The 16,813-nt window shown below is 39.4% G+C and overlaps 1 protein-coding gene across 1 annotated transcript in view; it reads left to right on the top strand.

The window, feature by feature from the left end:
- The window catches only part of ZFR (zinc finger RNA binding protein), a 43,537-nt gene that overhangs the window by 13,041 nt on the left and 13,683 nt on the right, over positions 1-16,813 (top strand). Inside the window, exons 3-14 of the mRNA XM_066614547.1 lie at positions 20-302; positions 492-636; positions 1,617-1,835; positions 2,553-2,806; positions 3,955-4,146; positions 4,590-4,872; positions 6,137-6,333; positions 9,769-9,888; positions 11,138-11,283; positions 11,539-11,701; positions 14,107-14,312; positions 15,157-15,307. Of these exons, the coding sequence (XP_066470644.1) occupies positions 20-302; positions 492-636; positions 1,617-1,835; positions 2,553-2,806; positions 3,955-4,146; positions 4,590-4,872; positions 6,137-6,333; positions 9,769-9,888; positions 11,138-11,283; positions 11,539-11,701; positions 14,107-14,312; positions 15,157-15,307 (2,359 nt within the window). The remainder of the gene's footprint in view (positions 1-19; positions 303-491; positions 637-1,616; positions 1,836-2,552; positions 2,807-3,954; positions 4,147-4,589; positions 4,873-6,136; positions 6,334-9,768; positions 9,889-11,137; positions 11,284-11,538; positions 11,702-14,106; positions 14,313-15,156; positions 15,308-16,813) is intronic.

The raw sequence follows: 16,813 nt of genomic DNA, 5'->3' as shown, positions 1-16,813 counted from the left end.
TGTCATCTTCCTACTATAGCCAGCAGCCAGCTTCGGGTGTAGCCTATTCCCATCCAACTACAGTTGCCAGCTACACTGTACATCAAGCTCCAGTAGCTGCACACACAGTTACTGCAGCCTATGCACCAGCAGCAGCAACAGTTGCAGTAGCCAGACCTGCTCCAGTGGCTGTTGCAGCTGCTGCAACAGCTGCAGCCTATGGTGGCTACCCTACAGCGCATACAGCAACGGACTACGGTTACACACAGAGGCAGCAAGAAGCACCCCCTCCGCCACCTCCAGTCACTACGCAAAACTATCAAGTAAGTACTTAACAGAAAGCACGTTATTCACTTCACATTTTTGCTAATGGAAGTTCAGTTTTTTCCTTTCAGTCATCAATTCCTTTAAATATTTGTAATATTGTAAAGATGGAAACAACAAAACAATTAACAGTAACATTCAAGGGGAAAGCTCAGGTCCTCAAGTCTTTTTTTTCTTTGTTTTCCAAGGACTCCTATTCATATGTTAGATCTACTGCCCCGGCTGTAGCTTATGACAGCAAGCAATATTATCAGCAACCTACAGCTACTGCAGCTGCAGTGGCAGCTGCTGCCCAGCCACAGCCTTCTGTTGCTGAATCTTACTACCAGACAGGTTGGTTGAATGCTTTTAAATATATGTGGGGGTTATTTTAGAAAATTATAGTTCTGGTCTTGCGATATCATTTTGATGAATATTTTATGCAAATTCTCAGAATCTCATTAGTTAGAATGGTCTGTAGCCCCTAACTTTGAATGTGCAGCAATGTTTTGAAAAGCTGTTGAGTTCAAAGTCTGCATGTCACACAAACTGCAAAAATAGAAAAACCAAGAAAATAAAAAATTTAATCTGAACTATAATTGTAACTTTGTTCACAAGAACTCTCAAATATTGCTGCTCCTAAGAGGGTGCCGAACGTGTACCATAACTTAGAACAGTGTCTCCCAAACAGGTGGGTCGTGACCCATCAGCCTGGGAAGCGCTGAAGGGTTTAGGGGGGAGGCTACTGGGAGGAGGTGGCTACGGATATTGATGGCTACGAAAGCAACAATGAAAAAGTTCTGAATACTGGTAAGGAATCTGAGTGCCCAATCCTGTCCAACTTTCCAGTGCAGTTGCAGCTGTCTCAATGGGGTGTGTGCTGCATCCTGTGGTGGGGCTGCAGTCACAGATTTCCTCAAGGTAAGGGTATGCCTTAGAAGGCATCCTGAGGGCCAGAGAGGCCATGTGTGGCTTCCCTAGCCTGCAGAACATCCTCCAGAGGTGAGGGGAGTACAGGATTACATGGTCCCCAAAACCCGCAAATTTCCTTCTCCATGTTGGGTCCTGGAACAGGAATCTGATGGAAAATTAGGGCAGTTCTGTATAGTATATCAAATCATACCATATTTGCTCTTAAATACTGCTAAAGGACCAAGAACTATAACTTGAAGTTGGGGCTGCATTTGTACCTATATAATCTGTCTACAGTGACTTGGTGAAATGAAAAAAATATGAAATTCATTTTTAAATCGCAGCTGTTTATAGATCTATTGAATGTTTATAAAACTATTGCATGTTCTAGACTTACAATTTGGTTTTTCTGCTTTTATCAGCTCCAAAAGCTGGTTATAGCCAAGGAGCAACTCAATATACTCAAGCCCAGCAAACTCGACAAGTGACAGCCATAAAACCAGCCACCCCAAGCCCAGCAACCACAACGTTCTCCATCTATCCTGTATCTTCCACTGTGCAACCAGTTGCAGCTGCAGCTACTGTTGTTCCTTCGTATACCCAAAGTGCTACATACAGTACAACAGCCGTTACTTATTCTGGTGAGTAATTCTCAGAGAGAGATTGGAGAAGCAAGGTTCCACCTATTCTATGTGGTATATATTCTGGGCACTTCAAGTGTAGTAAATTACGCTGTTATAGCCTCATATATGTCTAGAGATTCATGTATACAAAAGCAAGAAAAAGCATGAGGAGAAAGGTTTGTGGCTTTCTTGAAGTGGTTCCTTTGGGCATCAGACAGAGAATAAGAAAAGAACAGGAAATGTGTGATTAAAAGAAAGGAATCAATGTTGTTTGTGTGTCCCCCCCCCCCCCCCCGTACAAGCTGTGGTGAGGAGCTGCTGCCACTTGGAGCTGAGTATGCTAGATAATAATAAAGTGAATATAGGCGTCCTCATTCATTCCTTTTCTCCATTGTTTTCTGTAAACGATCTCACTGTTTCTGGTTATTAGTGCAGAAGTTCAGCTCCACAAGATCAGCTGATATTGGTGCTATTCTGATACAAGGAGTTTGCTTCTGTAACTTGCAAATAACCCCTCGTTCCGCTGTACTGCATCCCTGTATGGGATGAAGAAGTTCGGTTTGACTTTTTAATATCAAGATTTGGGCACAAGGTTGAAATGATCTATTGAAAGAATATAGAATGTGTCCCAGAGAAACAGTTTGTATTTATGTATAATGATGAATAATTTAATTTAGCTTAATGATTAAACTTTATGTATACGCAAGCAGCATCTTTGTTCTTTATCATTTAAAGGTACTTCTTACTCTGGCTACGAGGCTGCAGTGTATTCCGCTGCTTCATCTTATTATCAACAGCAGCAGCAGCAACAGCAGAAACAGGCAGCGGCAGCAGCTGCTGCTGCTGCTGCTGCCACCGCTGCCTGGACAGGGACCACCTTTACGAAAAAGGCTCCATTCCAAAATAAACAGTTGAAACCAAAACAACCCCCCAAACCACCCCAGATCCACTACTGTGATGTTTGTAAGATCAGCTGTGCTGGACCACAGGTACCATTATTCCTTTCTTCATAAAAGCGAAAGTTTGTTCTAAAGCTAAATCTATTTTGTTGTAAGTGTTAGGGATTCAAACAAGTTCTTTGATATATTAGTTAAAAGTCTGTTTTATAGTAACCAGTACTAAGTCGTTTGAGAAGCTGTGTGTTCGGATTGGTTCTGTTAAGTAGCAGCAGTACTTGCATGCAAGAGGTTTGTTAAGATCTAGAGTTACTTTGGGCTGTTGAACTGGGTATTGAACTGGTTATATGGATTTTTGGGTACTGGCTATTTTGTGTCCTGTCAGACATTTTGGGCCTTGTTTCTGCTTAAGATTAAATTATTGACCAGCTGAGCTCTAGTGCTTGATCTTCCCTCTTGGGAAATATTTGATTGTTCTGTTTGATTAGCATTCTAGTTTGAAAATAGGTTTAATAGAAGAACTCTTGGAAGTAAAAAATAATCTCTTAAATTGAGCAGAATAAAATTTGTTGAATACTTTTATTTTATTGAAGCACCTCTTATCTTCTGCATTGTTACAGTTTTAACTGTTATATCTTGAATGGCATTCTATTGTGTTCTATAAGTTGCCAAGTTCAATTTTGGCCAACTAATTTTGTGGAGATATGTGTGACCTGGGCTTATTTCAGCAGTCTTTTTACTGTTGCCAGCTGTGATGCACACAGGAAGATCTTCACCCTAGCAAAAAAAAAATTGTTAATTTTTGTTTTGTACTGTAGCCACGTGAGTGGCGTGCCTGGTTCTGGTTGTGACCCCTAAACAGTTTGAGTCTCAAATATCTAATAATCATATGTTTGTGTATAATTCAAGCTGTCCATTAAGATAGTTTGGAAGAGCTCTGATCCACATATCTGTGCCTACTGACGCACATGGGACAGAGCCTCCTCATAACACCCAAGCTCTAGAATTCCCTCCTCTGGGATGCCCTTTTGGCTATAACTTTCATGTAGCCAAATTGTTTCACAAGGCCTTTGATGAAGAAGGAATGCAATAGTTCTGTTTTCACTGTGTCTTTATTGTGCTTCTTTTTTGGCTGTGGTATGTTTAAATTGTTCAGTGAACTGCCTTGGGTATACATATGCAGAAAGGTGGCATATAAATAAAGTAAAATAAATATTAATATTTTGTGGCAATTTAAATAGACTTACAAAGAACATTTGGAGGGACAGAAACATAAAAAGAAAGAAGCAGCATTGAAAGCATCACAGAACACCACCACTAACAGTTCATCTGCTCGTGGGACTCAGAACCAGTTGCGTTGTGAGCTCTGTGATGTGTCATGCACAGGAGCTGATGCCTACGCTGCCCATATTCGTGGAGCCAAACACCAGAAAGTAAGTAGATCTTTTCTCTCCATCCCCTCCCCCAGTTCTTTTTCTAAATCATGTTAAGTTTGGCTTGTAAACTGTCTTTTGCTGAGATGTTTCATACAACAGATTCAATGGGTTTGATTTACACTGAATAAACTAAGATTTATTTAAGATATTTCTCATTGAAATAAGATTGGTATGGGGATATATGCTGAAGTGATTAAGACTTTTAGGATGGCTTCATAGATTGTAAAGGCTGCCAAGAAATCCTTTCTCATGTCTACAGCTTCAGTTGTGGACCATGAGTGTGCAAGAACACATTTGTCTCTTATAAAAGTTTATGATTAATGTTTTTGAAAGTTTTTAAACATGTATTACTTACACTTGTAGAAGTACAAATGGGTTTCTGAGAAGATGTGTAACACTTCTCTGTAGATCCTGTTAACTACTTTTGTTGGTTCTCTTAGGTGGTTAAGTTGCACACTAAACTTGGCAAACCCATTCCATCAACTGAACCAAACGTTGTAACCCAGGCTACATCTGCAACATCTGCATCTAAACCAACAGCTGCTTCTTCAAGTATTGCAACTAGCAGCAGTGCTGTGAATTCTTCTGTGGCATCCTCAGCTGTGAAAATTCTTACTCCCTCCTCTAGTGTGCTACTAAGTGCAACATCCAACAACAAAGCAACAATAATTCCAGCTAATGTTGCTGTAAAGAAAATATCTACACCCAAAATTAACTTTGTTGGTGAGCACTGATATTTTTATTCTAAATTCTACAAATTATACGCTTTTGAACTTTTATATATAATCTAGTGGTCATCGATTGCTAGGATTTTGTTGTCAATGCTTTGTTTTTGAGTTTAAAATGTTATGCTCACCAGTTACATGTTGTGCAATACGTTGTGCACATGCAAAGCCTGGTCAGAATTTCATTTGGATTTCTGTGCACAACAACCTTTTGCTAACACTTCCATGAATTCAAATCCTCTTACACAAGTGAGAGGGTAACTTAAGATAAAACCCATAGTGAGCTTTCCCTTCTAACAAATCCACAACACTGTCTGTTTCCACTTGTAATCTAAACACAGTAATATAAATGGATGGTCTGCAAGATACATGAAGTGATAATAGAGCTTTTCCTAGAATTTTATCAGTGCAGGGTTGATCAGCCTCAAAAATTAGAAATGGAAAAAATAGTCAGTCATTTAAATTTAAAAAATCATGGGTTCATAAAAGTAGACCAATCCAAGTTAGGTTTCATTCAGGGCCCTATCCTATCCTTTCCAGCCCCAATGCAGCCATACCAATGGGGTGTGTGCCACATCTTGCAGTAGAGGGACAGTCATGGAGGCTTCCTCAAGGTAAGGGAATGTCTCGTTCCCTTATCCTGTGCTGCATTGGTGCTGAAAAGTTGAATAAGATTGGACTGACTGTTTGATGAAACTCATATCTCTTTGGAAGTTTCTACAGTGTTTTGTATGATTGAACTTCAAAGCTGAATAGCAGACAAATCGACTACCAAGGCCAACCAGAATATGTGGACCCTTATTTATTCATTCATTCATATATTACATTTATATCATGCCTTTTGCATGAAACACAAGAGGTATATCTAGGAGTTGCCTGTCTTGGTACTGACAAACATAGTCCTATTGAGCTTCAGCAACTTGGCTGTATCATGTTTCCTCAAACCAAGGTCTGGGACCAAGTCTAATGAACTGTCTTTTCTCCTCTTCCTTTGGGTTGCTGGCAACCATATATCAGTGTCCTGTTGGAATACACAAAAATAGGCACAGGAGAATGTTAGCAAAACAAAATTATGAAACTTGCATCAACCAATGTAAAGATTTTGGCTTAAGAGTTTTAAAAAAAATGGAGCCAAAGTTTCATGCCAAATAATTTTTGAACTATGCTGCAGCTCCCCAGCTGTGGAAAGAAATCCTATAACTAATATCTTTAACCAGAAAATGCCATAAAAATTAATTTCACTTTGAAATATTTCATGTTAGGTGGCAATAAGCTACAAACAACAGGAAGCAAAGTGGATGAATTAAAAGCAGTTGAAAATGTCAAGACTACACCTTCTGTTGCTGCAGTGCAGACACAAGAAGTTAAACCAGATGTATCTACTGAACCTGTAACTCCTACAGCGCTTGCTGCTTTGCAAAGTGATGTCCAGCCTGTGGGTCATGACTATGTGGAAGAGGTGTGTATATTAACTCCTGTTATACCAAAGAGCATAACCTAAAAATTATGATAAATTGATTCATGTGCCCTGAAAGCATGAAATCAAGCTAATCATATTAGCCCAACAACTGCTAGGTCCTTCGTATGAGGAAACTACTTGAATGATTCTGTTAACTATTTCTGTCTGTGAAATGGTTCATAGGCTTGCACTGAGAAAGAATAGCACTTGCTGCTGGCTTCAGTGTCATTGCCTTGAGAAAAGTAGAGCAATTACTGAGTCTCTGTCTTTGCAGTTTTGATTGTGAACATAAGAACAGCCCCACTGGATCAGGCCATAGGCCCATCTAGTCCAGCTTCCTGTATCTCACGGCGGCCCACCAAATGCCCCAGGGAGCACACCAGACAACAAGAGACCCCATCCTGGTGCCCTCCCTTGCATCTGGCATTCTGACATAACCCATTTCTAAAATCAGGAGGTTGCGCATACACATCATGGCTTGTACCCCGTAATGGATTTTTCCTCCAGATTTTTCCCAGATTTTTCCTCTCATATCCATGTTGAGGATATGAGAGGCTTCTTCAAAGCTGTGGAGAGCGATGCAGTAGGTGGCATAAATTCTGCCCTTGTAAAAGTGTTGAGGCATAGGACAATTGTTGAGCAATGGTTGTTTTATGCTGTAGAATAGATCTGTGGTACAGTTGCACATTCGCTAGTGTAGTCAGTACATTTGTGCTTGTCCAAGCATGGCGCTGCTGAGTAAAAGGAAGGAGTGGAGGTGAATGCTGTGGAATAGATTTGTGGTACAGTTGCACATTATTGGTCTGCTATTTGGGAGGACTCCTAACTTTCTGAACTCATGTATTTCTTTGCCTTTTCTGAGGGAGAGCTCTTAGAACACACTAAGGGTTAGGCAGTAAAAAAGGATGGCGGTGGAGAGCTTAAATTTTTTTCATTTTAATATTTCTTTTACATTGATCAATAGCATAGCTCTGAGCAGTTTATAGTAAACCCAAAAAAATAAAGCAACAGCTTCTATAAAATTGTTGTAGCACAAAAACCCAAGCGAGCAAGAATTGCAACAAACAACCTCCCAATTTATAATTATCTTAGATAAGTCTTCTGGAATAAAATGATCTTGTATGGGAGGAGCATTCTTTCAGACTCCGAAGATTCAGATCATGTAGACCAGTGGTTCTCACTCATTTAGCACCAGGACCCACTTTTTAGAATGATAATCTGTCAGGACCCACCAGAAGTGATATCATGACCAGAAGTGACATCAAGCAGGAAATTTTTTACAATCCTAGGCTGCAATCCTACCCACACTTACCCAGGAGTAAGTCCCATTGACTACCATTGTTAAAATAATATACATAGTAGCTTGTTAAAAGTACAGGTCTGTAATATTTCCCCCAATGCAGTCCCATTCCATGGTAGCATTAAGTCTAATAAATTAAAAATAAAATATTGAAATGAATGGAAACCCTCCTGAAATTGGCTCACAACCCACCTAGTATGTCCTGACTCAGTTTGAGAAACACTGATGTAGACTTTAAAGGTTGTAGGCATTTTCTTGAATTGGGCTGGTCAATAAATAGGTAACAAATGTAGATCTTTCAAGACACTTTTACATGGTCCATACAGCCTACTCCTGTTAAAATTCTAGGTGCTATATTTTAGACTAGTTTCTCAACTGCCTTCAAAGGCAATGCTATCAATGCATTATATAGTCATGCCTTGGCATCTGTTGGGGATTTGGTTCTGGGACTCCCTGCTGATACAAAAAAAACCCCTGCATTAAATAAAAACAATTGTAAAATAAAAAAAAATGCTTCCCTATACAAATGTGATTTGAAAACAGCTTTTCTTACTGTTGTAGACAGGCAGTCAATTAAAGATGTATGTTGCCCCCACCTTTGCCTGGCTCCCTTAAGAATAGAATGCAAAAGCGTTTAATTCCATTCATTCTTATGGGTGAAGGGAAAGAGGTCGCTTGGATTTCTAATTGCTGCTACAACTATAAGAAAAGCAGTTCTTTAAGCTATGATTTTGGAAACCCTGTGGTATTCTTTGATCCCACCCACTAGGGGGCAGGTTCTTGAAAGTAAGGCTGGGCTAGGACACACTGATCACTTCCTCTCTGGATCTAGTCGTTCTTCTGCCTCAGAGGAGCTGGCTGTTACCAGTTGAATTCTGCTAGCTTGAATGAATGAGGAGAGAACAAGTGTTGCCAATGTGGTGATTACAGAGCTTTGTGATGTGTTTGTGTATGCATAAGGTCCAGATATGGCAAAACTTAATTTTACATTCTCTGCTGCATAATACCAACAGGTCATAAGATTGGGTCAGATCTCCCAGTGCTGGCACAGAGAGATATCTAATGTTCTTGTGCTAGTACTGGAAGTTGTCTTCAACCCTTCTGTCGGAGCCAGAGCCAACTTTAAGCCAGCTGGATCAAGTGGTCCCTGGGCCTGCTCCTCAGGGCCCCCCATTCTCAGTCACTAAAACAAGAGGTTTTGTAACCATTGATTTTTCAAAAGTAATATACCTGTTTTGTGTGTTAGTTGTAGGCTTACACATATACAATTTTATATTAAAATGTGCTTAGATCCATTTGGTCCATTAACTCTCATGCACCTTTTAAGTGCACATTTTGTTTGCTTACCATTCTACTATGGAGATACAAAGACTAATAAATTTTATTCATATCTCTACAAGGAATATAGGAATTATACAGAATTCCTTGGCTGTGAACCTGGGCTCCTGTAAAAACTGTTTCCAATTGGGTCCTGCAGCTTCTAAGGCTGGCCCTGGTGGGAGCAAAAGTAATTATCACTGTACATGCAGATCTGATACTAGGGGAGCAGCCAAAGAGAATACTGGAATGGAGGATGGTATCCTAATGGCTGGGATAGCTATCTAGCTAGGACCCTGTGAATATCGTCCAATAATATTGATTTAGTAAGGGGGGTTTGAATAAACAAGGTTACCTCACATAGGGTGTTTCTTTAATTGTTTTAGCTTTAAGCAGGTGCTTGTACCATCATAACTGGAGCAGAGGAATAGATCTGGATTGTCATCCAGAAGAACTATTTATGTGGGCATGGGTTCTTTTTTTGTTGGCTGCGAGGAAGGGAAGGGAAAGCCAAAGATTTCTCCCATTCTAACCTGGGTAGTGGGAAATTGGGTTCTTAGCCATTAACTGAAACAGGAGTGATACAGATTTAATGATAAATCTCTTCCCAGCTTGCAGCTGTGTTCAATCTTAGAAAGTCGGTGTGTTACATTGATGAAGATTGCTAGTGTTGGTTGTTACAGCTCGTCTGTACTGCATATATAATATGCTAAAAATACTGTATGTGTTCCAGTGTAATTAGGACATTGAATTCAGATTATCAAAAGGCATAATTGCCTTAAGTGAAAATTCTGGTATTACATTCCCTTTTTCTTAAGGTACGGAATGATGAAGGCAAGGTGATTCGTTTCCATTGCAAACTTTGTGAATGCAGCTTTAATGATCCAAATGCCAAGGAAATGCATCTAAAAGGAAGACGGCACAGATTGCAATATAAGGTGAGTTGATCTACAAGAAAAGAACTTAAGTAGTCTAAACATAACTGTTTTCTAATCCATCTCATTGTGGTAGAGCTTTTAACTAAGTAGATTGTACATCTTTGCATGTACTCCATCTGCAAAGATCATTTCTATATTGTAAATGCATACATTTAATAAATTCTGAAATGCTGAGATGAATTTATTTAATACATGTACAAAATTGCTGGATCTTGTGTATACATTGGAATGAGCTCAAAATGTAGCTCAAGGTTATGGGAATTAAAAAAAACAGACAATATGCATGGAGTTTTCAGTCATCACTGAAATGTATATGCATTTCAGTATATGCATGTAATAGCAGCTTCCTGTTCCTTCCCGTTGACATTGATGCCGCTCAGTGGCAACTTTACTTGCCCTGTTTTGTATGATGAATGAACTGGAAGTTAGGGTGAATGATGGAGGGTACCACCTCCCCCCAAGCAAGTCCAATTGGCGAGGGTCTGTTTTCCCACCTTCCCAAGCAGTCTAAGCATTTTCCTCCATCTTGTTCAGAACTGGCTGTTGGGCATAACAAAAGGAATCTTTGTTAAACATTATTGATGTAACCTCAGAACTGTTTGTACTTCTAGTTTCACTTTTGTATCATAGAATACCTGAAAAAGATTATGTTCTGTATTCTCCCCTTTTGTTTTCTTTCAGTTGCGCACATTAAAATGAGATACAAATTATTAACAGGGGGCTAAAAACTGTATCCTAACTTATGCTTTCATTAATCAAAGGGAAATGCAGATGCAGAAATGACTTGTGCAACACGTTAAACAAGATGGCAGCATAAAATTGTGGCACCTTATTGTTCAGTTTCTTTAGTATGCACTTGTACAGCCACATGCAAAACAGGACAAAATGCCACTTTGTTTCAGCGTGCTCCTTGGATAGAACCCAGTAATACTATATCTTTGAGTTGTAATACTTCTCTATCTCCAGTTTTTCCCCTACCACCTTCAGCTATAGTTATGGCTGCCTGATCAGCTTGTAGATACACATGTATGTACATGTATAGTAAGATATGGTATAAGGAAGAATGGTTCTATATCTTCATGTTTCTCAACAGCCTGAATGTTTGCTCCTCATGATGTTTAATATTCAGGTTATTGCAGAGTTCTGTTTTTGACAATGTAAATGTTGTATTCAACCAATAGAGAATGAATCTTAAAGAAAGAGTAGATTAAATGGAAAATAAAATCAAAATTATTTCATTCTGAAACAGAAAAAAGTAAATCCAGACTTGCAAGTTGAAGTGAAACCTAGCATCCGAGCAAGAAAAATACAAGAAGAAAAAATGAGAAAGCAGATGCAGAAAGAAGAGTATTGGAGAAGACGTGAGGAGGAGGAGCGATGGAGAATGGAAATGAGGTGTGTGGATTATGAGTACAGAGAAATGCTAAAAATGTTTGCCTGAAATGGCTTCCATGCCATGTAAACTAAATTTCCATTTGTGCTTATTGTACCGTCAAAGTGCATGCTAACAATTCCTGTTTATTTGAATGATTGAAGCTGCTGTGTTACTTTTCCTTTTTACATTTTGTAATTCCCTTGAACTGTTTTTAGGCAAATGTGAAATAGTGAATGTATTTTAAAGATTGAGAATATGACTTTATTATACTTCAGACGTTATGAGGAGGACATGTATTGGAGGAGGATGGAAGAAGAACAGCACCATTGGGATGATCGCCGCAGAATACCTGATGGAGGATACCCTCATGGACCTCCTGGTCCTCTTGGATTACTTGGTGTTAGGCCAGGGATGCCACCACAGCCCCAGGGACCAGCTGTGAGTAATTTGAAAGAGCTTAATTTATGCCAAGCATAAATAGATATCAGTCTGTTTTCCCTGCATATTGCTTTGTAGTGGCCCATACGCTCAGGTGTTCTCCTCTCCATCTACTAGGAAGCAGGTTCTTCAAATACAGTATGTGGACTGAGCAAGGAGAAAGCTTAACAATGCAATACTACTAATGTCTGCTCAGAAGTAAGACCTGTTGAAATATATGGGACTTACTGTGGAGTAGGCATACATAGGATTACACTGCTAGTCTTCTTCAGTGCTCAGGATTATTTTTTATTTGAGGGTCTTTGTAACTCATGGATTGCTTTGGCTAGAGTATGTGAGCATAAGTGTCTACCAGTGTGAGGTATTGTATAAAATGTATTCAGATATTTGCTGGAACAGTTGAGGTGTGAACCAATAACCATGTGTTATGCATTAAAATGGAAGTGTAATATCCATTGCTTTGCAAAAACTATTGCTGGTTAAACAATATTTCATTTGAAAATATTGAGGAGATTCATGTGAACAACATTAATAGCAGTGCAACAAAGAACTGGAAGAAAGGAATCAAATATAAGGCTGTTTAAGTTGTGATACAATGAGGAGTGTGTGATAACTTGATTTTAACAGCCTACTTACTGGAAGGCAAAGCTAAACCTGTTCTTGGATAAAACTTTCCTCTTTCACTTTATTTTGCAGTCCCAGATTTGGGAGTGAGTACACTTGGACACAGATGCAGGAAGGTTCTAGAGATCTAACTGAAGCCAAGGTGTTCACGTCCCCACCTTCTGGCTGCAGACAAGAGCTTGTTACACATGTGCTAAACAGCTGAAGGAGCACCTTTTCTTTTGATTCTTTAGACAGCAGGAGGTTTTTCACTCTGAGGCATTTTCCCCATTGCTTCTAGACCTGCTCTGTCTGCCAATTACATACATAGGAAGCTGCCTTACAGCAAGTCAAGACCATTGGTTCATTTTTTAGCTCAATATTGTTGATACAGACTGGCAACAGCTTTCCCAGGTTTCAGACAGCTTTTTCCAGGCTTACTTTGAGATACCGGATACTGAACCTAGGATCTTCTACATGCAAAGCATGTGGTCTACCAATGGGCCATGGTCTTTTTTCCAGTTGTGGAAACCAACCTCACCTGCTTTGAAGAATTAGTTCAGTGTGTGGCACTGGGGAATGAACTGTTAAAGGGGGGCAAGGAAGAGAGAGAGAGAGAGAGAATATGGAATGAAGGTCCCTACTACAGACAGTTGCTCCTTATGCTTTTCTGCCTAGAACACCCACACAACATGAAAATGTGCAAGGAAGGCTTGGATTCAGAGATGTCTTCAGCTTTGAAAGGCACAAGAACCCATATTAGACTCTAAAATAAACATGGGATAAATGCTGTCTCCTGGACTGCCAGTGACAACCCATTGGAACTAGGGAGAGCAAGCACCTCTCCAATTGCTAAACCTTCAGGGTCAGATTTCTGATGTCAAGGATGTTACTTCCATTCTATATGTAGAAGCCCAAAGTGCTGCTGTCTTGGACTAGGAATCTTGAAACTTCCTTTTTTCCCCCATTTCCCAAATGTCCTTGAAAGCAATTTGCCAACAAAGGGACTATCAAGATGGCTTTGCTTGAAGCATCAGTGTTGTAGCATCTTGGTGCCTTTTCATCACTGTCCTCTCAGTCATCTTTTGCTGGTGTTAGTCTGAATGTCTTATTCCTGTTAGAACACTTAACATATACCTATTTATATATTTGATTTATATCCTGCCTTTCTCCCCAAAGAGCACCCAAGACAGCTTACAGAAGTATTAAATACATATAAAAACTATTAAATACATAATAGTTTTAATCTAAAGGTATGCACTCTGGTATGCAAAGGAAAGGAACTGCTTCTAGCACTTGGCTATTTCTCCAAACCCTTGACTCAACCCTATTTCTTTCTACATGGTCCTAGTACAAGTGGGTTGACCTCTTGGTCCCCTTGAGCTGAAGTGAAGCCTGGCTTTCTCCTTTTTCTCAAGGAAAGAGAAATATCCTACTCCTTTAAGGCTGGGGAAAAAGTTTTACTTGGCTAATTTTTCTGTCAAAGTTCTGGAACTTTCTTGTGTTCGGGCCTGAACATGCATGCTTATGATTGTAGACACATGGAGAGAATGTATTTCAGGTTTGGATATGTTCCCACAAATTTTATATTCTGCTTTCTTCTTCCTGGTTATTTATTTAAATTGTGTCAACCTTTTCAGATATATTAAGTGTCCACATATAGAATTCAAATTCTTATTTGCAAGAAATCTAAAGGTTCGCATTCTGTTTTTTCAAGGCACACAGAACATTTCTTCAGGGTAGACAGACTCAAACCCCATGAAATAAGAGATGCTTACTTGTAACTGTTTTTCTTTCTGCAGCCTCTACGTCGACCGGATTCATCAGATGACCGTTATGTAATGACCAAACATGCAGCTATCTATCCAACCGAAGAGGAGCTCCAGGCAGTTCAAAAAATCGTTTCTATTACAGAGCGTGCCCTGAAACTTGTGTCTGATAATATGACTGACAATGAAAAAACCAAGAGCAAAGAGGGAGATGATAAAAAAGAAGGTGGTAAAGACCGGTATGTTTTTGTTGCTTTTTATCAGATGTGTTTAGTATTTGAGAGATACCAACAGTTGTGATTTGGAGAGTGATTAAATCACAATAGAGCCATGATTTGCCCATCTTCATGCCATGCTTCTGAATTTTTTTGTTTGCTTAGTCTGCTCTGTAGTTCAGGTTCTATGTATTATGGATTTGAAACTTCAAATTCAATTTCAAATATCCACCCTAGATTCTGTGATCAGTAACAGGTATGCAGTTGGGTGTGCTTGTGTTAGAGACATTCACTAGCGGTGTCATTTGGAGAAAAGTTTGGAAGGATCTCTCACTGCTTTGCATGTGTTCTCTAGAAACATCCAGGAACCAGGATCGTTTAGAAGCCACTTTCCTTTTGTTCAAATGTATGAGAAAAAGAGGGAAGAAAAAAAAATATCCTTTTTTCTTTTTTTTGTACATTTGTTCAGCTATTGCATTATTAGTTTATTATTCACCAATAAAGTGGAGGGGAAAAATGCTTTTCAGCAGTGCAATGGATTCTCGCAGGCTGGAAGTACTTGGAGCTGCTTTTTTTTCTACACTGTTGTCTTTCTGATACCAGAGAACAACAGCTATGACCAGTGGCAGAAGAATTTGATTCCTTCACCAAACTAGTTGCTATTATTCCTCTTAATGTTGACTGGCTACCCCCCCCCAGCTATACTTTCTGCTTTAATTAGTATAGTACCAAAATCTGCACTTTGGTATACCCCAGTGATTGCCTTTGTTATCCATATGAAGGGCTTTCCTTGCATTATGCTTTTTTCTTAGAATGATGATTAAGGTTTGAGATACCTGTTTTTAACTGCAGCTTCATTTTGATGCAGAGCTTTGAAAGGAGTTTTACGAGTGGGAGTGTTGGCTAAGGGTTTGCTTCTCCGAGGAGACAGAAATGTCAACCTTGTCTTGTTGTGTGCTGAGAAACCTACTAAGACGTTGCTGAGTCGCATAGCTGAAAGTCTACCCAAGCAACTTGCCGTATGTATGGTCTTGGAAGTTGGCCTGTACTTCTGTGAGGATTAGAGCTTAATTTTGCCAGTCTAATTGCCTGTCTGCCCTAATTTACCTTAAAGTGGATTGATTTTGGATTGCTTTCTAAATACATAATATTAATGTGCTTTTCCATGAAGAAAGTTCTCTCCTAGATTCGTTTGTCACCTGTGTTCAGTGTGAAATTTTGAAACTAATGTTGGTGTGAAGAGATGAACTCTTCACTGATGGGCTATAGGATAATTTATAGACTCAGTTGCACCTGAATTATGAATATAGCCTGTTTTAAGAAAACAGTGAACAAAAATAACAAAACTGCACATCAGTGGTACTTGACCTGGTGCAACGGTAACCTCATGGCACTGCAGGGTCTAATTCTAGTAGAAGTGGACATGGCTGGAGCTGTGGTGCACCAGAGAACAAGATGTGATTATGCAGCTGCCTGGCCATTCATAACAGCATGATTTAAGCTTCTTTAAGACTGTTCGCTATTGTGTGTAACTGCCATCACTGGTGGTACTTACAAAAGGTAGTGCTTGAAGTGGAAAAAGGTGTTGAATAGCTGTGCATAAAAAGATGGTTGTGCAGGAAGCAGAAACATCCGCTATAGAACCATAAAAATAACCAAATCAAAGAGCGAAAATACTTCTTAAAATGCAACACTTTGCTCTTGTGAACTGACTTTTAAAGAATGAGCTTCTAGTCATACTTCCAAATTGACTGATACTCATGTCTTTCTTAGAGAAAGTCAGTGTAATAGGCAGTCTGATCCCAGCTTTACTGAACTCAAGAGTGGAGACATTCTCTTAAAAACAAAAAATTACACAGATGTACTCTCTGTAGAAAATCCTGTTTTGGAACAAACGCTGTGTCAAATTGCAGAAGGGTAACTCATGGCGTTAATAGCAGAAAAGGTTTCAAATTACACTTGAGGATTAAACAAGAGAAAAAAATAACAGTTAAGGCACTGGAAAACTAGCAAAATTTTAGGTCAGGGGTGTCAAACTTAAGGCCCAGAGGCTGGATGCGGCCCCCAGAACCTTTTTATCTGACCCTTGGACTCCCAGCTTCTGAGCAATGCTGAGGTGACACTGCTGAAAGGGTGGCCAGCATGATAATTGGGCTCTCCCATATCTTGAAATATGATCAAGATTTCTGTATTTTCTCTCCTGTCATTTGCAGCCAACGAGTTCCTACACAAGAACAGAGTGTTTATTTCTGGTTTTGACCTGTTTAATGACATCACTTCCTGTGTAATGACATCACCTCCGGCCCTCAGCAGGCATCATGAATACTATTCGGCCCTCTGTATGAAATGAGTTTGACACCCCTGTGTTAGGTGGCCATGAAATTTGGTACACTTAATAATAATTAATTAATTAATCTATATAGTTTTTTTTGTGCAAAATGCTTCATATGTATTATATTAGTGTAATCCATACAACAATACTGCAAGGTATCTATTATTACTGTATTTCAACTGGGGAGCTGAGG

This window comes from Tiliqua scincoides, chromosome 2, assembly GCF_035046505.1.
Source record: "Tiliqua scincoides isolate rTilSci1 chromosome 2, rTilSci1.hap2, whole genome shotgun sequence".
NCBI classification, from domain to species: Eukaryota; Metazoa; Chordata; class Lepidosauria; order Squamata; family Scincidae; genus Tiliqua; species Tiliqua scincoides.
Note: the sequence above shows the minus strand (reverse complement) of the source record. Positions and strands in the feature narration are given on the sequence as shown.